Here is a 23,361-nt window from a genome sequence, read left to right as displayed (position 1 = left end):
ACCGCCCGATCCTAGTAGTAGGAAGTAATTCGTGCGTGCTATGCCGACCGTATTTGCACACAGCCCGTCCCAGTTCAGTCTTTCACAGGGCGCTCTTAAGAACGCTTTCTTGGGACGAGCCCATCTGAATAGACCTGAGTAGGAGTCTGAGCAGATCTTCTTCGGATTGCACTCATAGGCCATTTATGCATGGAAGGTTTTCCCTTGGATTTGCCGCTCTCTAGATGCACATTTTTTCCCATCCGAATTCTCAAAGCTCAAAAATAAGCCCCCGTGCAGAGTTTTGACAATTCGGATGGGGGGGGGGATGTGCATCTAGAGAGCGGCAAATCCAAGGCAAAACCTCCCAAGCATAAATGGCCATAGAGTCTGCTTTTGACCAAACCCCCAGATCTAGAGCGGTTCTCTAAGATCTTCGGGCGTGATAACGTTTGATTCCATTTGGGGTGGTTCTAAAAAAAACAAGGCACCCAAGTCTCCCATAACAACTCCCAGAATACCATCAAAAGCCCTACTTTTGCTTGGCTTCTAAATCTCAATCTAAAGAAACCTCCATGACCCCCCCTCCCCCTCCTTCCCTGCCTCATTTAGAATAAAAAAGTTCGGAAAAGTGGAGGGGAGAGAGAGAGAGGAACAGAAGAGAGCGTAATCCTTTCTCTTTCCCAAATTTCCAAGCCGATTGATCCCTGGCAGCCAGCCTCTTACCACCTGACTCCCCAGTTCTTCTGCAGAGGGGCAATTTGGCCCGCGGAACAAGCCCTGAATGCGCCTTCGGCGGACGTTTAGAAGTTCTTTATGCCTTCCCATTTCAAAGAAACGTGGTCGATCCTTCATTGTGCTGATAGAAAACACACACACATTCCGAGGGGGGAGGTCCTTGTACCTCCGGACTTTGATGTGGAATAATGCTTTTCAACAAAACAAATAATAGCATAAGGGCGGGGGTGGGACGCGTAGAAGACATTTGGCTCCCTGCTCGTTCGCAATTTCTTTTTTTCTCCCCCCATTAAAATGAATGGAAAGTTTCTGATGGGTTGTGCCTCGCGGTATGGAAGACTTCTTGTGTTTTGTTTTGTTTTTCTTTCAGTGAAAGCATCAAAAGCTAAAGGCGGAAGGATGGGACGGCCAATACCTTTCGGCGGACTTCCCTAGGCTAGTGGTAAGGACAACAAGAAGAAGTAAATAATTATTTTTAAAGCCCCAAGGAGGACCTGATATGAATGTATAATCCCCCTAACCGGAGAGAGAGAGAAAAAAAATCTCCTATCTCATTTGATATTTGGTGCTAGGCAGAAGCTAGCCTTCGTAAATAATATACAAAGTAAGAAACCTAATCCAGCCGGCTAGAATGTTTAATTCATCATTATGCGAACTAATTGGAAGGTGATTATATGGTAATTGCTCATTAGTGGTGTATATTTATCGCTGTACCTTATGTCAAGGCCATGGGAATTGTGTAGAGTCTGTTCTCTCATTTCAAGATCAGTTTCAGAAGCAGGCTGGATCAAGTGGGTGTTTTTTTTTCCTTCTTCTTGACGTCAGGTCCAGCCAGTGCAATGGAGAGCGGAGCTATAAATATTAGCCGCCTTCCCCCTGCATGAAGGGGAAGGAAGAGAGAGAGGGAGACGCGGGGGTCACTTCAAACGGGTACCTGATAGCCGTCGACTGCTCCAAAAGGCATTGCGATGGAGACCAATGCAGGAGCTGTTCGTTCGGGTTATTTTATTTGGGGTGGGGTTGGTTTAGAGAAGTAATAGTTGGTGCTGGAGGGTGAGGTGGCAGGGACCAGGTGAAAGGGGCAGCTGGGAAGGGGGACTTGTCCTCCCGGAGAGGCGAGGGCCATGAGGAGGACCCCAAGGATAAACTTGCCTGTTTGGGTTTGCATGAATGAGAGTCTCATTGCTTTTAACGAAACTCCTAATAAAACAGGTGAGAAAGCAGGCTGAGGATGATGATGAAGAAGAAGGGTTGGTTTTTATATGCCAACTTTCTCTACCACTTAAGGGAGACTCAAACCGGCTTACAATCACCTTACCTTCCTCTCCCCACAACAGACACCCTGTGAGGTAGGTGGGGCTGAGAGAGCTCTAAGAGCTGTGACTAGCCCAAGGTCACCCAGCTGGCTTCATGTGTTGGAGTGGGGAAACAGATCCAGTGCACCAGATTAGCCTCTGCCGCTCATGTGGAGGAGAGGGGAATCAAACCAGGTTCTCCAGATCAGAGTCCACCGTTCCAGATCACCACTCTTAACCACTACACCACGCTGGATGCAATATGGAAGATCTCCTACGAGGAAACAGCCATCTATGGCAGGGTCCTCCAGACTGTGCTTCTAACAGGAAGGATGCTGGGGGATCAGATGCGTGTGCAGGTGCGAGAGATCTTATAGGACCCGATTCACCTGAGTGATGAAAGGGGCAAGAAGCCGGCCTTTCCAGCTATCGCTTTAAACCTGCATGAGGTGTGGGGGGTACACATGAAGCAGTCTTCTACTGAATCAGACCCTTGGTCCATCGAAGTCAGTATTGTCTACTCAGACCGGGAGCGGCTCTCCAGAGTCTCAAGCAGAGGTCTTTCACATCACCTACCTGCCTAGTCCCTTTAACTGGAGGAGCTGGGGATTGAACCTGGGACCTTCTGCATGCCAAGCAGATGCTCTACCACTGAGCTATGGTCCCAAAAGCCCCTGAATGGTGGGCATGGGCACCAAGGCCAGGTGGGAGCCTGGCATGGACCAGACTCTTGTCCGAGCCGTGTCAGTTTGGAAAAGAAAAGGCTTTTGTGAGCTCGCAGGTCACCGAGACACCTGCCAGGCAGGGCGTATTGAATTCAGGCGAGGCGTCAAATGACAGCCGCCGCTTTGACACTCTCTCCTCCACGCCGAAGGTTAGAATTTTCCAGGGTGGCGGTAGCACCCAGGTAAGCCAGAAGGGTTTAGGTTTTAAGGCTTTGGCGACCCCGAGCACACCTATTTAGACACCGGTCTCCTGGATTTCACCGCCACTCATTTCCCATCAGGCTCGCATGTATATGTATACACTTCTAGCCTAAACACATTTAGTTGGAAGTCAAAGGAACCTAATGGTCGAATACGATCCTATGTAGATCTACCTGGAAGTAAGTTCAGCAGAAATCGAAGTACGATCACAGCCGTTGCCCATAATTACTCAAAAGGGAATTCCACGGTCCTTCCCAAATCCCTACTGGTAAACTTGTCAATTAAAATCAGTGTGATTTTGAATAAGACCTTGGATCCAGTTAAAGACTAGAAAGCAATAACGTCTACACAGAACTGCAGCCAATGGGTTTGTTAAACTTTCGCAGTTGGAGGGATCTGAGGATCGATCTTTTAGGAATATAGAGCCTTGGGTTTCTTTCTTGAGCAAACACGTCTTGGGTTTCACCGAATAAGTAAATATGTTTTTTAAACTGGGGATGGGGGGGGGGGGTGCCTGTCTGCGATTTTCAAGATCCTTACACCGAAGCTCGGGGATCTAAGGTACCAAGATCCCAAAGGGACGATCCTTTGGTATGCTCACGCGGATCTAAGGCACCAAGATCCTAAAGGTACGATCCTTTGGTATGCTCACGCGGATCTAAGGCAGCAAGATCCTAAAGGTACGATCCTTTGGTATGCTCACGCTCCTGGGGTAAGGAAAGAGAGGGCAGCAAACAGAAGATCGACCAGCGAATGACAAGCGCTAGAAAAGCAGAATGAGTCCTTCGGCAGCATCTGTAAGCAAAGGGATGCCGTTTGACATCTGGCTTCCTGGCCCTAATCACAAAAGGCCAATTAAAAGCCGAGCGGCTCCGATTCATACAACCTCGCGCTTCCAAGGGCCGCTTCCCTCCCTCTCCCACCCCCACCCCCAATGGCGGAGAGCGTCCTGCCAGGACAAGCCCTGGCCAAGGAGCAAGGTTACCGCTAAGGGTCAGTAGGTTCTCTAAACTGCCACTTCCACGGCGCAGCGGGGGCTATTTGGAGAAGTAAATCAATTGATTTATTATTAGCTCTGAGTCGTTATGAAACGCTGTAGAGGAGAGGAGAGGGGGGGGGGGCCGGGCAGAGCGCTGGAGGAGCAGTCGCCGCCGCCGCTCATTTCCTCTCCTCGAGCCCAAGCGGTTCCCTGGTCTAATCGGGAAGATCACTCGTTTCCGGAGAGCTCCAGACAGACGGAGAAAGTCCGGCCGAGGGTTCAGGGATATTCCGTTCGGGTATCTCGCACGGGAATGGCGAGATAAACGCTGTTCGCGCGCCGCTGGTTACAATCCGGAGTTAGGCCACTTCCAAACGAACTCCGGCTCAGACACACACCCAGGCAAGCTGCAAACCCATCTCCCCCCCCCCATTGCAGTGTAGACAGGCTATTTACACCCGAGCACGTTTTCACGGGAGTTGCAGGTCACACATGAAGCTGCCTCATACTGAATCAGACCCTTGGTCCTTCAAAGTCAGCATTGTCTACTCAGACCAGCAGTGGCTCTCCAGGGTCTCAGACAGAGGTCTTTCACATCACCTACTTGCCTAGTCCCTTTAACTGGAGATGCCGGGGACTGAATCTGGGACCTTCTGCATGCCAAGCAGATGCTCTACCACTAGGCGACGGCCCCTCTCACACACAATAATGTAGTAGTAGAAAAGGGCAAGAGTCCAGTAGCACCTTAAAGACTAACAAAAATATTTTCTGGTAGGGTAGGAGCTTTCGTGAGCCACAGCTCACTTCTTCAGATACAGCTAGAATGTCTGAAGAAGTGAGCTGTGGCTCACGAAAGCTACCAGAAAATATTTTTGTTAGTCTTTAAGGTGCTACTGGACTCTTGCCCTTTTCTACTACTGCAGACAGACTAACACGGCTACCCACTGTGAATTATCTACACAAGAATGTAGTCTTACTATCAAACGAAAGTGGTTTGGGAGTCACAGCCCCCGTATCCGTTCATCTCCAGACACGCACAGGCACACCCCAGAGAAACTGGAATCTCGCCTCCTTCTTTATGCCAGTTGTTCATATTCTTTGTGGGGGGTGGGGGAGGGGGAGAGAAGGTACACAGCCACAGAATTTATCTCACAAACGTACAATTGAACTTCAAACCAGGTAATTCCAGAGTCCACCTTGGTAAGCAAGTTTTATAGGGAACCATATGCAAAGACCCGTGGCGCAGAGTGGTAAGCTGCAGTACTGCAGTCCAAGCTCTGCTCACGACCTGAGTTCGATCCCGAAGGAAGTTGGTTTCAGGCAGCCGGCTCAAGGTCGACTTAGCCTTCCATCCTTCCGAGGACGGTAAAATGAGGACCCAGCTCGCTGGGGGTAAAGGGAAGATGACTGGGGAAGGCACCGGCAAACCACCCCATAAACAAAGTCTGCGTAGGAAATGTCGGGATGTGACACCACCTCATGGGTCACCGGGTCATGAGCTGGTGCTTGCGCAGGGGATCCTTACCTTTATATGCTAAGACCAGCCGTGGAAAACCACGAGCCATGTGTGGCTAGATGCTGTGCGTGTTTGCTCAAAAGTAAGCCTCGATGTGTCCCACGGGGTTCATCTACAAGGTCGCCTCGCTCGCGTTCAGAATGACAGCCAGCCCAAGTGGGGAGATCACCGCCAAGCTCCCAAAAGCGGCACCCTCGAAACCCGTGGAGCGCCTGGGCGATCCAGATCCAGGCCTGAGCGAATGTCCGGCTGGGCTACCAGGGCCTCCGAGCCTTTGCCCTGCGTGACTACTGCTCTTCAGACATTCGTTCGCATCCGAATGCAAATGGGGAAGCCATCGTTCAAAAGGAGAAGCGCCCCTTCGGTGTCGGATGCGGACATCCGGCCAGCCTGAATGGCTTTGGAAAACGCCCCCCTGCATTTCACCGCAGGCCAAGTTTTCACCCCGGAGCTCCATTTGTGTCTGGACGGCACCGTTTCCGACTGCAGGTGAGAGGTCTCGTGGCAGAATGCTCCGGCTTACTTAAAACTGCCTCTGGAACACAGAAACTTGGACCCGAGGGAGAAGGTTACTTTCACCCTGAGGTGCTAGTTTTCTACATGAAGGGTGGCGCTGCCGTTTTCTTTCTTTTCCCCCCGTATTATTGTGTCAGCGGGGCTCCCAGTCCAACATAGCTACACTAGACCAGTTTATCCTCCCAGCAGGGAGGTAGGGCTTACTGGGAACAGTTAGCCCACAGGGGCAAATGTGCTTGAATATATGCTTACTTCTGCTGCCGTTCCGGCCAGCCTGCTAGGTAAAAGGTAAAGGTAGTCCCCTGTGCAAGCACCGGGTCATTCCTGACCCGTGGGTGACGTCACATCCCGATGTTTTCTAGGCAGACTTTGTTTAGGGGGTGGTTTGCCAGTGCCTTCTCCAGTCATCTTCCCTTTACCCCCAGCAAGCTGGGTGCTCATTTTACCGACCTGGGCAGGATGGAAGGCTGAGTCAACCTTGAGCCTGCTACCTAAAACCGACTTCCGTGGGGATCCAACTCAGGTGGTGAGCAGAGTTTTTGACTGCAAGACTGCAGCTGACCACTCTGCCCCACGTGTAGGACAGGAGAAACGCATGTCTGGCCGATGGGCACCGATTAATCTATCACACCGCCTTCACATCTGGACTTCTAAGGAGAAATACCTGCTGGGACGGGAGACCCCACAGCTCTACCTGAGAAGGAAATCCCATCTGGGCAGGGTAGCCACAAGCGGCTAAAGAGTCTAACAGTGCATTCCTAAGAAGAGTTACTCCAGTCTAAGCCCATTGAAACGAATGGGCTTAGACTGGAGTAACTTTCCTTAGGAATGCACTGTAAAGCCTGGTTGGCCCCTGTGTGAACAGACTGCCGGACCTGATGGGCCTTGGTCTGATCCATCATGGCTTTTCTTATGTTTCCCAGCTCCTTACTCTTTCCAGGGACAAAGTGAAGGGTGAAGCTCCAGCGGAAGAACACCTCCCCTTTTCAAGATGTATCTGAAGAAGTGAGCTGTGGCTCAGGAAAGCTCATACCCTGCCAGAAATGTTGTTCATCTTTAAGGTGCTACCGGACTCTTGCTCTTTTCTACTGCTGCAGACAGACTAACACGGCTACCCGCGGTGATATTGCTTCCCTTTTGGTTCGCCTCTGGATTTGGCTCGCGGGGCTGCCGGGGGAAGAGAAGGCGTGCGCTTTTGCAGCCCCAGGGCGGCCAGAATCGTTCCCCTCCAGGGAGGAAGGAGCCCTGTTTAGAGTCAAAACTCCACTGAGCTCCTTGGGAGTTTTTTCGGAGTAAACAGACATCAAACCCGGTCGGGTGTGTGGCGGGGTGGGGGAAGCAAAGCCACTCCCAAATGCCTCCATTTCTTGAAGTTCGGGAGCAAACGCAAAAACAAACAAACCACGTTTTCCTCCCACCTCCTGGGCAAGCCGGATCCTCAAGGAACCCCCCTCCGTCCCGTCCCCCCAGCTCCTTTCAAGTCTCCCAATCGGTTCGGGACCCGATTCTTGGCCCGGCTGCATACAGATGGGGGGAGCAAAGTTCGCCGCTATCCCGCCAGCGCCCGCAGCCCCCGGGTAATCCGGGCCCCACTTTAAAAGAGACGAATTAATAAAGCAAATGAGGACTTAATAATTCCGAGCGTCCTGCCTATGGGGGGGGGAAAGGGGGGAGAGCCAGCGAGAGGAGAAAAGTGCGCCCAAATTGTTTGCAGCGGATCAAGGCGAGCCGCCTTTTGCTTCACTTTCTTTATCTTAATTCCGACTTGAAAAGATATAATTATCTAGTTTGAACAGAGCTGCTATCAAATCCTTCTTGCGGCAGGGAAGGGGGAAGCTGGAGTGGGGCTGCGGTGTTCTGAGCCGCTTGGTGGAGCCTGAGATAGCGGGTAATGAAGTTGTGGAGTCCTCAGATACAAAGGGCATTAACCTCATTAGCATGAAACCTTTTCTTCTCGCCATTGTGGGACTCTTTCAGACGCCTAATCCCCCCTATTTTCAAAGCTCGGTTTGTAATAAAGCTTTTAGGGCTCTCTCCCCCCCCCCCAAAGCTAATAGCATTCTCTGAAGATTTTATTGCTGTTACGCTACATAGGACGCTTAATTCCTCCCCCCCCCTTCCGTCTCTTTTCTCCCTCCCCCCTTTGCGGTTTAAGGGGGGGATAATAATAATAAAAAAGAGATCGCTCCTGCATCCTGCAAGGGAGAGGAAAAAAGCTTAAAAATCAAGATGGGGAACAATTTCTAGGAAGAAAGAACCAGTCCAGGAATTGGATGATATGTGACTTTTTCTTTTCTTTTCTTTTTTAAGTAAGGCTGGGAGGAGATTTGAAGATGCCCGAACAAATGCTCTGCCTGATTTCTTTCAAGCGACGTTTTCAAAGGGGAGGGGGGAGATGAAGGGGGGAATAGAAAGTTTACCTAAGGAGTAAGACCGGTAGAGTTGAAGTGGAAAGAGGCGGGAGGGAGGGAGGGAGGAGGGGCGTATCTGGCAAACGGAGCCTCCTTTACTCTTTCTAAACTGCTCGGAGTGGAAAGTCACTCATTAAGATCGAAAGGAGAAAAGAGGGGTAAAAAACAAAATATTCATAAAAGAAAGCGCCCGGCCGGACCTTTGAAAACCGAATTTCCACCGGGCCCTATAGTGACCGCACGTGCGCTGAATGCTTAAACTGAACTTTTCAACTACTGATGTTTTAACAAAGCGGGTTATTTTCGCGACGGCATTGTAACTTCGCCTTATCGCAGCGTAAAGGGTAGTCAGATTGTCCTAAATTATGTCCAACCAGCCCCCCTGGATCCTCGGATTAAGAGATTAAAGGAGACCACTGGGCCAGGGCTCCTCTTTCCCCCCCTTCATATTCCTGGTATGATAATTGCCTAAACTGATTTGCACTTCCACAAAAAAGTCTTTGTAGCTTGAACACTGCAGACGAGGTTTTGCGCTGTCAATGGGAAGAAAACTGATTAATGCAGCCTAAAGAGCAAATGAAGCATGAATTTAAAAAAACTTTTTTTAAAAAAACCCACCACGACCTGGGGTACCCCCAGAAAGCCAGCTAGGGTTCTGGAGGATTAGGGGAAACGTTCCCCCATTAACTACTAAAGTCGGCACCCCCTTACCTTTTAGAAAGTCTCTCCTCTTGGAAAGCATAAACAATCATGCTAGCGGGGAAAAAATGCAATCCTGGACTCAGATTTTAGAACCCGCCCCAACGCAAATGACTTCCTTTGCTGTTATTCTTACACGCGGAACTCAAGGACTTTCCCCGCTGGCGGGGCTTTACTTCCAAGTAAACATGTGTTCAGAGATGCCAGACTGGGATAAATTTAAGAGCCCTGGATGTATTTTAAAAACAATTTGACTGGGGAGAAAAGGCTGGTGGGTTTCAGCAGGTCTTCATTCCTAGACCGGCAGCCTTACTTCGATTTCAAGAGGAAGTGTTGACAGTACAACAGTATAGGGAATTTGGATTAAGAAGATGCCTACCCTCCAAAACCTCACCAAGGCCCAAACACACGCTATGAGGTAAATCACATTACGGCCATTTATGCACGGGAGGTTTTGCCTTAGATTTGCCACTCTCCAAATGCACATTTTCCCCATCCAAATTCTCAAAACTCTGCTTGGAGCGGAGGCTTATTGTTGAGTTTTGAGAATTTGGATTGGGAAAATGTGCATCTAGAGAGGGGCAAATCCAAAACAAAACCTCCCGTGCATAAATGGCCTACGTCTGTAGTTTTACTCCGGTTTAGATCTAACTCTGATCTAAGGGACCGTTTTTGCCAATCCGCAGCAACAAACCCAGGTTTGCCATCCGCTACGGGTGAGGGTGAGAACCAATTTCGGTTCTCCAAAAGTGTCACTTGACTTATAAAATACGAGTGTTTTCAAAAATCCGTTTAGGCATACCCTTCAAAAGTTAGGTCTAGGTACAAACATGATATCAGAAAAGTCCTGGCTTGTTGGTGAAAGGCCTGGGGGGGCGGGGAGGAGAGCGGGGCCATTCTCACTAGGAATATTTTATTCCGCGTTAATTGGACGCCTACTCCGAGACAGCCGATTATGTCGGAACTAAATACGGGTCATCCTGACCCTTGAAGTCGGGTTGGGGGGACAGGAGGGTAGAGTAACCCTTGGGGGAGAAAAACCTTGCTTAAAATCTTTAGGCCATAATGATAAATCTTTATTGACAAAATATTGACATTGAGATACTTCTTGGAAGTATATAGTGTGTTAGAATTCTAACAAATTAAAACACAAAACACAAAAATATTTACATTCTGGTAAAGAAGACATTAAGGAAACCTTTGCCATTTTTTTTTAGTAGCTCTATAATCTGAAACATCACGATCAGTGCTTGAAATTTGTCCCCCATGAAAACGGGCCTGGGTCGCGGTCCTTCCTGGAACAAGGGATCTTCAAGATCCCCGATCCTTCTGAAATCCTGTCTGGGAAGAGCCCCAACGAAGGGGGCCAGGGGGAGGGGTGAAGCAAGAACCGAAGTGTCACAATGAGGACTAGCTTCTTTAACCTCCTCTTTTTTTTCCGCAGTAAAGTGATAAGGGTTCCCGCCCCCACCCTAGCCCAATCCTTTTTCTTCAAAGGTTTTCCATTTGGGGAAGCAAATATATATATATAGAGAGAGAATTTTTGTTACCGCTACTTCATCGAGTGTTCACAACCACGTTGACGCCAGAAGTTATCATAAAAAGGTTTACAGACTGCACAGTTTCTCTTAAAATAAATTTAAAAAGCACACAGAACCTGTCTCAGAGAGGAAAACCGAACAAAAAAACAATTTATGCCTGCCTGTCTTTAGCAACCGGGTTAAAAAAAAAAAACAACCAAAAACCCCTCTCCCCCCCCTTCTCCCCCCTCCCGTAAGTTCTTTTTAAAAAGCATGCAATTCAAGTTTCTGAAACAGGTCTGTAGATTTTGGCTAGGTTGTGGAACTTTCTCTCTTAACGACCAAGAGAAAACGAGAGTCATTCTTAATAAGAATAAATCCCCTTTACGAAATGCAAAACGTCCCGTTAAGGTAGTCTGTGTAATGTGGTGCGTGCCTGCGTGTCTCTTTTTTTTTTTTCTCCTTTTAAAATTTGGAGCCGTTCGGTTTGGGAACCTGTCAATCATCCCGTCTCGGTGGTTTGGCTTTGATTGACAGAGTCCCCCTCCCCCGCCCTTTTGCACCAGTGCTGGACCAGCAAGGCCACCGTCGGGGCTGACTTCAGGCTGGTCGGCCGGCCGGCCGGCTCCCGCCCCCTCTAAAGGAGGGCGGCCGGCTCTGTCCCTTCGCTCTGCCGCGCCACTCACTTTCCTGGGCTTGTCAGGAGCCTGGTCACACTCGCGCTGTTCGTGGGGGGGGGGGAGTCTGTAAGTGCCAGCGGGGGGGTCGCTGCTGCTACCGCTGCTTCTTGCGGCGAAGGATGGGGGGGGGGTTTAATCGTCTGACGTGACGTCGATCTCTTCCGGGCTGGCTTGTTTGGTGGCGATTCTCCACCGGTTAATGTGATGAGTCCCCTTTTTCTTCTGTTGGGAGTCTGAGCCTTCTTCTTCCAACTTCTGCCGCTTGAACTTTGTCCGTCGGTTCTGAAACCAAACTTTTACCTGGGGAGGGGAAATAGAGGCTGCCATTAGCCCCGCGCGGCTCACAGGAAAACCTGCCTGGACTGATCTCTAGCCCCCTCCCATCCGACGGCTTTTAAGGGGGGGGGGTGTCTGATTTGGAGATGTGATTGGCTCAGAGAGGTGAAGAACACCGTTTCAGAAGAGATCTCTTCCCGAGGTGGGTTTCTTTCCTCTCATAAAATGCCTTATGCAATTGATACACATCTGGATTACAGAGAGAGAAAGAGACATGCAAACACACCTCGAGCTCAGGCTCTTACACCGGGCATTTCATCCATTATTTTTTACCATGGCTACAATCCTAAAACAAGCTGAAAGTCAGGCCGCGATCTTACCGCGCGCCTGCTTGGGAAAGTAAATCACAATGAATTCTTTACAACCTTTTAAAGTAAAGGTTCATGGTAACATACTTTGGCGGGTGGAGGTATTTAGATTTGGTTATTGATAGCTGATGAATTTCCCTGCTTCCCCGTATATACGTTGTACACATTCCTTTGTCAGTACCATTTTTGGAACTTACTGAATAGGGGGCTATGTAGCCCGACTCTATGACCATTTGCACGTGCGAGTCTTTGCCTTGGATTTGCCGCTCTCTAGGTGCACATTTTCCCCACCCCAATTCTCAAAACTCTGCAGGGGGGGGGGCTTATTTTTGAGTTTTGAGAATTGGGGTGGGGGAAAAATGTGCACCTAGACAGCAGCAAATCCAAGGCAAAACCTCCCGTTCATTTGAAGAAGAGTTGGTTTTTATATGCCGACTTTCTCCGCCATTTAAGGGAGACTCAAACCGGCTTACAATCACCTTCCCTTCCCCTCCCCACAACAGACACCCTGGGAGGTAGGTGGGGCTGAGAGAGTGTGACTGGCCCAAGGTCACCCAGCTGGCTTTGTGTGTAGGAGTGGGGAAACAAATCCAGTTCACCAGATTAGCCTCCACCGCTCATGTAGAGGAGTGGGGAATCCAGATCAGAGCCCACCGCTCTTAACCACTACACCAAGCTGGGACATATGTTTACTCAGGAGTCGCCCCATTGAGTTCAAGGGGGCTTACTCTGAGGTAAATGTGTATACAACATAGAACTGAAGTCTAAGAATCGCAGTCTTTTGAGCACAGCGTGTGCTTGTGTAGGTGGAGAGAGAGAGGGAGAGAGAAAGAGAACGAACTTGGATTGAAGACAATTAGGGTCACGAATCACGATCGCCTGCACGCTTGCTTGGAAGCCAGCTCTATAGAAATCAATGCGATTTCCAGTCCTCTGGGAGAACCGATGCCATGATCAAAGGCCGTCTCATTGACTTTAGGGGGTCTAACTGCCTGGTTACTCTACAACTCCGTTAAACCGCAGTAATTTGGGGTTTACGTCTAATCCTCGATTTTTAAGCACAGTCCTTCGAAATATGTCCCCATTGATTTCCACTGACGACCTGCAGCTTTTCACCCCCCGACTCTAAAGTCATTTGCGGCAGGAGAGTCGGTAGGAAATCAATACTGTCCAATCCGAAGAAACCTGTTCCGGATCACAGTGTCAGTCTATTTAAATCCAAGCACCTAGGCTCAGAGCTGCTGCGGATCGCCCGGGAAAGCGGATTGTAAACACATGGAAACTGAAGTGAGGATCTGGTCAGCCCACAAAGGCCATTTATGCATAGGAGATCTTGCCTTGGATTTGCCACTCTCTAGATGCACATTTTCCCCATCCAAAGTCCCCAAACTCAAAAATAAGCCCCCATGCAGAGTTTTGAGAATTTGGATGGGGAAAATGTGCATCTAGAGAGCAGCAAATCCAAGGCAAAACCTCCCGTGCATAAATAGCCATAGACTTACTCTGAAGTATAGTAGCCATGCGCCATATAGAGGTGAGAGTCACATCCCATTTACTCCAGAGTAGTCCTATTAAGATCGGTGTGAATGCTTGAGAGGAAATGGCTGTACCTCTTGCCAGTTTAAGGTGTCCAAAACACCTTTCATTAGGAGCAAGCCCTGTTGATTTAAATTGAAGTTACTCCCAAGTAAGTTTGCTTAGCATCATAGCTTTTTATTCTGATCTTGGGCGCGTTGGCTTGCAAATAAGGCCCGTTGATTGCGGTGAGACTTAATTTCTCCATAAAATGTTATTAGAAGCGGGATATGTGACTGCTTTTTTTTCTCCTATTGGTGTGCAAGTTATCCCTGTCCCTGAATCCCCAACCTTGAGTGTACCTCTGTTTACCTGTATATTTTGAAAGAAATAGGCTTATATGTGTGGTTTGCCTATGCCTCACGGGAAGGATTCTTCTGTGGCAAACGTGCTCACACGATTAATATGCAGTTATGCATAACAACGTATGCTGTTTATATTCCACCATAAAAGTGAATACCTTCTGCTTCGCTCTCTGCCTACACGTGTAGAGATATACGTTATCCTATAACTCACGCATGTATGAATCGTGTGTGCCGTCCGATTATGCATACAGCTGTATCAGTCTGTTCTCTCTAATATCTTGCATCAGCTTGCACACATATTTATTCTTTTAGCAAATATCTGATTTTCATATTAATTATAACCTATATCATGTGGGGGTGAAAAACCCTGGCTTTCGCATATATACCAGAATCATTATGAATTCTACAGTCAATTTCAATTTTCTGTACCTGTTACATATCGATCATACTTATTTTTTAAAAATAAAAACAATCACCCATAGAATTCAGACGTTGCGGTTGCGCGTTAAACCCTGACTCTTTTTCACACGATCAGTTTAATATAATTCAGCATCTAGATTGTTGATCCTCCGGGTGCAAAACTCAGATCTTCTGCACCGATATATTTTTTAAGCCGCTTAAACAATTCAGAAGGGGGCGGGGGCTTCTACGTTTTCCTCTTCCTGGTTTCAGGTTAATTTAGAAAAAAAATCTTTTTCAGGATGGAGGAGGGAACTCTTCATAATTAAAAATAATCAAAGACTATATATTGAAGAGCTCTAACATGGCGTGTGGGGAGGGGCGAATCACTCCGTTAATTAAGTATCAGGTTCGAATTCTGCAGGCTCCAACTTCCTTTGTACCCGAGAGCCTCTTTCTTACCAAAGGAACCCGAAAGAGACATTTTCCCAGAGATGGGGCGGCCGGACATTCCAAATGGGGAAACCCTTCAAGTACTTTTGGGCAGGGAAAGGGAGAGAGGGGACCCCATTTATGCATGGGAGGGTTTGCCTTGGATTTGCCGCTCTCTCGATGCACATTTTCCACATCCAAATTCTCAAAACTCCACAATAAGCCCCCATGCAGAGTTTTGAGAATTCAGATGGGGAAAATGTGCATCTACAGAGCGGCAAATCCAAGGCAAAACCTCCCGTGCATAAATGGCCAGGAGATGGGGGGGGGGGGAGTCCCGGTGCATTTGCTTTGGGTCAGGCTAAATCTGAATTAAACATAACCACCAGCTGACCCTGTCAGTCATTTAATTACAGATCTTATTGATCCAAAAATTATCTCCAAAGAGAGAAGCACGCACGCACCCCTTGTTGTGACCAAAGGTAAACACAGCCCCCCCCCCCAAAAAAGAGTTTCTGCTCCGATTCGGCCTGAAAGGGCCTGATAAAGGGCCTTGCACCGAAGGGGAAGGGGAGGGGAGCGCAAATCCGAAAACGGGACTGGCTTAATCAGCTACTTTCACCCGCTTCGCTGCCCCTTCAGAAGCCGTTCGCTGCCAAACGCCCCCTCCCCACCCCCATCCCGGCCGCATTTTCGCATTCACCTCCAAGCTTCCCATTTAAAGCGCCGGGCAGGGAACAAGGGGGGGAGTTTAATTCGCTTTTCAGCTCGCTAATTGAGGGGGGAGGACGGTTCACTTCTCCCCGCCGATCTCCAAAGGGGAGCCGGGGGCCTGACACCGCCACAATAGACCCCGGCCAGCTTCGGAATCAAGCGGCACAAAGACCACCTTAAATACCGCTTTTGGACGGGTGGAAACCAGCCTGCGCCCAGCGCCTCGTTCGGCGGACCCCATCAAAGCGGCGATCCTTTGACGGGTTGTTGATTTTTTTGTGTGAAGGAGACATTTTAAAATAAAAGGCCCTGCCTCTTTAATGCAGCGCCCCCCCCCAACTCCCTCCGCCCCAAAGAAAGACAGGGAAGGAGGGGGGGAACGGGGGGAAAGTGTTACAACTTAATCCGACCAAAGAACGTTACTGTTTACGGGGAACTTTGAACCAAGCCTTGCTTATCTGCCCCCCCTCCAAGATAGAGCCAGATCCCGAAACGCAAGCCATCCCCTAACCTCCCCGGTTTCTTGGAAGCAAACGCAATACGTTTTCAGATGGGAGCAAGAAGTCCTCCCAAGAACCCCAATCTGAAAATCTGCAGCCAAAGGGACCATCTGGATCTAAACTCGCGGGCGCGCGCACGGAGAGCAGCTGGGCGATCTAACAGACGTCGCTTGAAGACGAATTTGGTTCCCACCCCCCACCCCCACCACTCTCTCTCTGGCACACTCTTCAAGACACCAAGCGCGGTCTCCCCTCCGCACGACCATCAAACCACGCCATTCTTTCCACCGGGTTGTCTTCCTCGCCATCTTTTGGACGCCGCCCCCCTCCTTCCACCCCCATCCCTTATCATTGCATTTCACTGGCACGATTTGCCAGAGGGTCCCTGGGACACCAGCAGCGCATCAAAAACAAAAAAAACAGCAAGCTTTTTGCAGCCTTTCAGGAAGTAGACGAGCGACCCGATCCACAACTCTCGGTCCAACCGGATTCAAGGCGGCTTCCCGCCGCGCTGAAATTCCAGGGGAAAGCCTCGCGCGGACCTCCGCGGAACCGGACGGCGGGTTTCGACAGACTTTCGCTTACAGCCAAGTTCCCGAGGAAATCAACGGGGGCTCGCTTCCAAGCAAACGTATTCGGGATCACGGTGTGGAAACGGCTTAAATAACAATCGCGTTTGGTGTCAACGTGTAATGCGATGGAGCTGTGCGTATGTCAAGGGGGAAAGGGATAGAGCTTTTCAAATTAAAAATCTCTAAACTAAACGGGGGAGGGGGTCTCCCAGCTTCGCTCCTGGCTTCCTCATTGTCTTTCGTTGGAAATCTTTCCCTTAACTGCCTAGGGTCCTAAGCGCTCGGCAAAAGACATTCAGCAGCCTCTCCCTTTCCCAAGCCACATCTGACCCCGAATGAAAGCAAACCGCTCTTTTGCATCCCCCCCTTTCGAAACTGGCGGAGGGGGGGACATCCCCAGAAATCGAACCGATCGCTTCGCCGCCCCAAAAAACAACAATTTATTATTTTAAAACTCCTCGACTCAAAATGGAGTTCGTTCAAAAGGAAAACGAAACAAAACTTCCACCCGGATGGCCTTTTCGTTCGTCTTGGTGTTTGGCCAGGGAGGCAAGCAGCCCGATCCGGAAGTCCGTTCGGCCGAGATCCCTCTCTTTAAGATGACCTGACCCTAGGAACGGAGTCGGTGGGTGAAAACGGGTGGAGATGACATTTGTCAAACCACATTTCAAAAGATTGACCGTGAAGCGCAGGGAATAAACGAGTCCAGGGGCTTTCCTAAGAAGGGCCTGTCTTTGCGATCAATAGCCCCATGCTTTTGACTCTGCCCAAAAGAAAGTGGCACCAGGAACCCACCTGGCGTTCCCACGTTTCCCGGGTGAACCGGAATCTCAACGATCCGGCCCCAAACAGGTTTGGGGAGGCCGCGGCCTTGCTCATGGCTCCGGAGCGGCACCGCAGCACTCGCTTCTCCTTACCTGAGTTTCTGTGAGGCTGAGGCTGTGCGCCAGCTGCTTCCTCTCGGCCCCCACGACGTAGTGATTCTTCTCGAAAGCGTGCTCCAGCCGCAGCAGCTGGGACGGGGAGAAGGCGGTGCGGATCCGCTTCGGTTTCCTGGCGAGTGCATTGTGCAAAAGGAAGCTCTCCGGGCTGGTTTCGTTGCCTGGACGGCGAGACAGAAGACAGACACGCATGGAGATCAACGACTGAACCCAGCCTGCCGAAGGGGGGGGGGAAGGGGGCATAAAGGGACTTCCCCGTTATTGTGAGCTCCTCTCCGTCCCCTTAAATGGGGGGGGGGGAGGATCAGAGCCAGTCGGTGTCAACGGTGTGCTGCTAACTTTCTCTCCAAAAGAGAGGGGGGTGCAGGAAACGTGCTCCCAGCGAGGACAGAACGAAACGAATGAGATTCGCTGGCATAATGGTGCACCAGTAAATTGACACGTCGGTTGTTACTTTTCAATTGTGGCTTTTGGGGTGAAGTGTGTGTAGGGATACCTGAGTGTGTACAATTAAAATTAGGTGTGCACTGAATGAAGCCCACTCCGGATTATTTTTGGGGGGTGGGGTGGAACGCTTCAATAAGGAAAGCAACGAAATAATTCACCGACAGCCCAAGCAACTCAATCCCATCACTATTGGGGGAGGGGGGGTGCACCAGGGAATTTATCCCAGTCTTGGAGGAGCGGGTTGACTTCGGAGGAGATCGCTGTGGCAACAGAGATCCCTCCCAATCCACTTCCTACCCTATCTCTCCTTCCCACCCTGACATGACCCTTCTCCTTGCAAGAAAACCAGAACAAGGCAGCCAGAAAATACGAAAACAAAACAAAACCCAACGTAGGGCTATAGTGACGTTTGCAATTGAAGCCCTGCTGGGTTCCACGAAATAATTTTAACAAGAAGCAACCAGCGGACCGGAAGGAAGCCTTCTCCAATAATTTGGAATTTGAACTTGAGAGAGAGAGAGAGAGAGACTCTTCAGGTCACACACACAAACAGAGAACGAGAGAGAGAGAGAAAGCCCTCCTCTGCCCTGGTAATTTGTCAATTACTGGGAGCTTTGCAAACGAAGGCCTTCCAACTCCCCCCCCCCCCACATTCCCCGGAATCGCTCTGCCTATTTTCGTGCTTTAGTTCATTCACCAAGAGGCTGTTATTTCAATCAGACAGGGCGGGGGGGGGGGGGGCAACTGCAGCAGGCAAAGTCCTTCTTTGCTCCGGTGCCCTTCAACAAGCTGTTGGGGGGGGGGCATGACTGAGCCAACGAAACCCGCCATTATCCATCGAGTGCCTAATAATAATACTAACAACAACAATAACCTCCTCACCACCTTCTCCCTCTTCCTTGGAAACCATGCCTAGGGTCCAAGTGAAAAGAAACGAAGAATCACGAACGGGTGCGTGCGTTGGCCCGGTCCTGCCACAATACTTTTCCTGAAACGTCGTGTTAACCTGAGAGTAAGGAATTCTTCGTCGGTTTTAAAATGCTCGGGATTGAAACGTCAACATGTCTACACATGGCCTTTTATGCATGGGAGGTTTTGCCTTGGATTTGCTATTCTCTAGGTGCACATTTTCCCCATCCGATTCCGAATTCAAAAAAATCAAAAATAACCCCCCCCCCTGCAGAGTTTTGAGAATTTGGATGGGAAAAATGTGCATCTAGAGAGTGGTAAAGCCTCCTGTGCATAAATGGTGTTAGTCTCTCTCTCACGTTCACTCTCACACACGCAGGAAGACAAATGTCCCACGATTGATTGGCAGGGAGGCGACCCCCTTGATTGATCGTTGGCCGTATTTCTCCCTATCATCCTTCAAATGGCTTTTTCGACGTTTGGCCTCCCAGAGGCAGGGAAAGCCTGTAAATTCTCCCTCGCCAAATTGCTTTCCCTCACACCTGCTCTGGAAAGTCTGTGTATAGGAAGCACCTCAGCTCGTCCCTCTCTCCTATGGCCCTTTCGCCCGCATAGAAGCCGGGAAAGTGAAATTGAGAAAGTCCCCCCCATTAAAAAAAAAAAAAAAAATCATTTTCCAACGCTTTCTGGAGACCTTCCAGATTTAGAGGGGAGGGGGAGGAAGAACACTATTAGGGGTAGCAGATCGGACCATTACCTGCAACCCGACCCAAGCACTAAATCCCACACTCTTCAATGGAATTACTCTCCAGTAAATTCTCATTGAACTGAAAAGAGGAGCCCAGTTTTGGAAAGGTAGCCATCCCTTCCCTTGCAATCAGATTTACATCCAAGGTATTTTTGTTTCAGGCGGCAAAGCGTGCTAAAAAAATTGTTTTTTTAAAAAACGGAAAATATTAGCAATGCCCTTCAGCCTTGTTCCCTGGGCGAACTCGTAGCCTCCCAGAGAGAGCGGAGATCTTTGGTTGTACATTTTTCCCGCTGGAGAAAAAAAATTAAAATTTCAAACAAATCGGGAGGATTTTTAAAGGCGAAATTCACCCGAGATAATTTTTGTTTAAAAAGAAACGGGTCTATATATTTACAATAAACGTATTTCTGTCCTGGCCGAGAGGGTCTGATCTTTTGTTTGTTTGAACTTTTCCCGGCAAGAAATGTGGCTGCTGGCTGTCTAGCGCTGACATCCCGTTGAACCCCTAGCGCGGACAGAGGATTTGGTTTCCTGGCAAGGGAAGACCCCAGCCCCAAATCCAGCTGCTCCGTACTGCTCTCCCGACAGGGAGTTCCCGAAAGGGGGGGGGCTCTTGAGCAAACGAATCGTGACCAAAAAAGCTTTTAAACAAAAACGTTCTCTCCCCCCTCCCCATACACGCAGTTTCTCACACTGAAACTAGTTAACCCATGGGAAAAGACACCCCTCTCCAAGCGGTAAGGTAGCATTCCCTTACTCTGGAGTAGCCCCGTCGATTAATTCTCTATTGAAGTAAGAGGCTTCGGCGACGGGGGGGAGGACAGCTGCCCCCTGGCTCCAGGCCCTCCCCCGATCCTATTTTCGTTCTCTCTTACAAACGGCTTTTTATTGGGGAGGGGATCCCTTGTTTGTGAACTGGGGGTGGGGGCGTTTGGCTGCCCAGACGTGAAGCTTCCCGGCGTCGCGTCCCCTCCCCCCCGGGGGTGCCCCTCGCCGCTCCCTTACCTTGGAACCGGTGGCCCAGGTACCGGTACCTGTGGATGAGCCAGGGGTAGAAGGTGGAGGGGTCCCGTTGCTGCGAGGCGAAGAGCGGGTGCGGCGAGTGCGAGGAGGGCAGCGGGTGGGCGGCCAGGGCGTGGGGCGGGGGCACGGGGTGGACGGGCACGGCGGCCGGGTTGGGCGGGTGGGCGACGGCCTCGGCGAAGACCAGGTCCGGGTTGGAGTAGACGCCGCGGCCACCGGCGTGGAAGCCGTTGAGGAAGGGGTTGACGGGCCCGGAGCCGGCGTAGCTCAGCGCCGCCGGCCGGAGGGGCTCCTCGGCGCGGGAGGCGGGCAAGGCGGGGCTCTCCTTGGCCACCAGCGACTCGATGGTGAAGCAGCGCTTGGGGGTGGGCTGGAACATCCTCCCGGCCGCCCGGCCGGCCGACCCACCGACGGGGGCCGCCTAGATCCACGGGGCAGAGCCGGGCCGGGGGGGGGCAGCCGCGGAAAGGGGGGGCGCTCCGGCTCGGCTCCCGCTCACTTCATCCGCCGCCGGCCGGGCTGGGGCGAGAAGTTGCGCGGGGGCGGCCGCCGCTCCGCCGTCCCTGGCCTCTGCCGCCCGGGCGCTCCGCTGGCGCTGTCCTCCTGGGCGCCGCGCCCCCGGCGGCCCCCGCTAGCTCCCGCGGCGGTCCATGGCGGGCGGCGGCGCGGCTCCCTTCGGCCCCGAAGTGGCGCAAGCCAGCCGTCGGTCCCGGGCGCCTGACGAGCTGCCCCCTCGGCGGCTGCCTGCGAAGCCCCGGCGACTGGCTGGGCGCTCGGCCGCGCTGCCTCGCCCGGAGGTGGGAAGGGGGGAGACTCTTTAAAGTGCGTCAGAGGGGAGAGGCGAACTTCTGGCCGGCGCGATCCTGGAGGGATGGATCCGGGCCCGCACTGGAACGGACTCGGCCGCCGCCTGCCGCGCCGGGCCAGGCGAGGCGAGGCGAGGCGAGGCGAGGCGGGCTGGCGACTCGGCGGAGGCGGGCGCGGAAAGAGGCGGCGGCGGGCGGCGGTCCCGAGAGCCGCCGAGCCGACTCCCCCCCCCCCGGGATGCAGGTAGGAGCGGGGAAGGGTCCTGAGGGGCGGGGGAGGAGCTGCGAGGGGGGAGACTCGTGCTGGGGCTGGGGGGGTGGAGAGAGAGAGAGAGAGAGAGAGAGAGAGACTGGATCGCCTGGGCTACAGAGGAAATCTGGCTCTCCGAGCGGAGCCGTCGTGATCGAGCCCCCCTCCGGACGCCTCTCTCAAGCCCGCCCTCCTGGCGGCCGGCATCCCCCGAAGCGAGTCTCAGTCGTCCAGGGGGTCGCTCGCCTTCCCCAAAAGATCCTCCTCGGGCCGGGATTGGGCCGCGATCTCTGGCCCCAAAGACTTTTCTCAGCAGAACTCGACTTGAGGGGGGGGGGCTTTTCAAGGCTTCCTTGCGCTGTTCCGACGAGCGCGAATTGGGGGGGGTGTCCCCTCCTCCCAGCAGCGACGCGAGACTCGCGCCGCCGAGGCTCTTGCGAGGGGACGGGCGGCGCATCCGCGGATCCGGCCTTGTCCGCGTTTTCCAGATCACCGTGGAGTTCGGGGGACACGATTTTTTAGGGCCGCGTCCTCCGGCTCCCATTGGCTGCCGCGGTCGAATAATTATGATCGCATCCTAATACTTCTGGCTGCTGCTTACTGTTTATTGGTAGTTAAGGATCTATTATCTATTCATCAGCCTCCTATTTTTACCAATTACACGCTTCTAAAGTGAAGTACCAGCAGGTATTTTTTTCACGTTTACAATTAATGATTAAAACACACACACACACACACACAACCTGGCGTATTTTAAATCTATTACGCGGCGGCGTGATTTATTTTGAAAGATGCAGAACTGCTCCTGTCAATGCGTATTTGCTTGATTCAAGGGAAGGGGAAACCCCTCACTTCAAAATATTTTAACTTTTTCTCTTCTTCGTCCCTCCCCCTTTACCATCAATAAAGAATCCTAGTCTAGCGGTGTTTTTTAAAAGGGGGGAAATATAATAACGCATTCATATAAATATAATATACTTGCATTTTCCTTAACAGCTGATACGGTGTCTCCGATTTGTCTGTTTGTTTGAAAGTGTTAAACTAGCAGCCGTAGGAAAGCGAAAGCCAGGGCCTAGCTGGCGCCGCTGAAAACTTGGTGGTGGGTGACTCCATCCATTTTCTCCTCATATTCAGAAAATATCACATTTTCTGCATAAAGTGGAGATTTTGAGTACGTAATCATATCACACACAGGCTACAAATATATGTGTGCTTACACACACGCAGGAGCATGGATTTTGCACATTCCTTTAATTTGTGTGAGGTTTTACATTAATTATGCAAAAATCCTATCTGTATCTCCTTCAAGTCCACGGAGATGGAAGTGTAAGGAGATCTTTCAGATCCATTTAAATGTATATAGGAAGGTAAGAGCTATGCACCTGTGCATGATGGCGTTCTAAAATTTGCCTTGATTTCCAACCTTCTATTGTCCCAGATTACTGTCACTTGCTATTATTATTATTATTACTACTGCTACTACCACCATATCATGCAAGAAAACAAACGGTCCCCCTCCCTCCAGCCCTAAACGACAAGGTTCAGAGCGGTTGGCCATAACGGAGCTTTTATTTTGCTTTTAACTGGATATTTTATTTAAGCGGACATTTTTAAAGAAAAGGACTGTCTCCTTCTCTATTTCCCAATAATATTTCTCAGGTCCACCAACTGAATCCCCCCCCCCCAAAGACTCTTTACGTTCGTCTTAAAGAATTAAGTTGCAGTCAAACATTTCCTCTCCTTTTCTCAGCCTTAACTTTTCTGGAAAAGTAAAAGAGAGATGCTTTGGGGGTATAAAATCGTTCGACATGTCGACAATGGAAAACACTGTTCC

At 50.7% G+C, this 23,361-nt stretch overlaps 1 protein-coding gene across 2 annotated transcripts; it reads right to left on the bottom strand.

Annotated features, from left to right (window-relative positions):
- Positions 1-11,389: 11,389 nt before the first annotated feature.
- EMX2 (empty spiracles homeobox 2) lies at positions 11,390-20,855 on the bottom strand. Of its 2 annotated transcripts, XM_056850031.1 has the most exons (3): positions 20,454-20,855; positions 17,318-17,502; positions 11,390-11,559 (listed from the first exon to the last, which is right to left on the bottom strand). In XM_056850031.1, exons 1-3 carry the CDS (start codon positions 20,848-20,850, stop codon positions 11,392-11,394), a joined length of 750 nt encoding a protein of 249 aa, XP_056706009.1. In that variant the 5' UTR covers positions 20,851-20,855; the 3' UTR covers positions 11,390-11,391. The 2 variants fall into 2 exon arrangements, with proteins under 2 accessions (XP_056706009.1, XP_056706010.1); XM_056850032.1 differs by lacking the exon at positions 17,318-17,502 and having other exon boundaries at positions 11,456-11,559.
- Between the last annotated feature and the right edge of the window lie 2,506 nt (positions 20,856-23,361).

This window comes from Euleptes europaea, chromosome 5 (assembly GCF_029931775.1).
Source record: "Euleptes europaea isolate rEulEur1 chromosome 5, rEulEur1.hap1, whole genome shotgun sequence".
In the NCBI taxonomy this organism is placed as follows: domain Eukaryota; kingdom Metazoa; phylum Chordata; class Lepidosauria; order Squamata; family Sphaerodactylidae; genus Euleptes; species Euleptes europaea.
The sequence above is the reverse complement of the archived record's forward strand: the minus strand, read 5'-3'. Positions and strand labels throughout refer to the sequence as shown.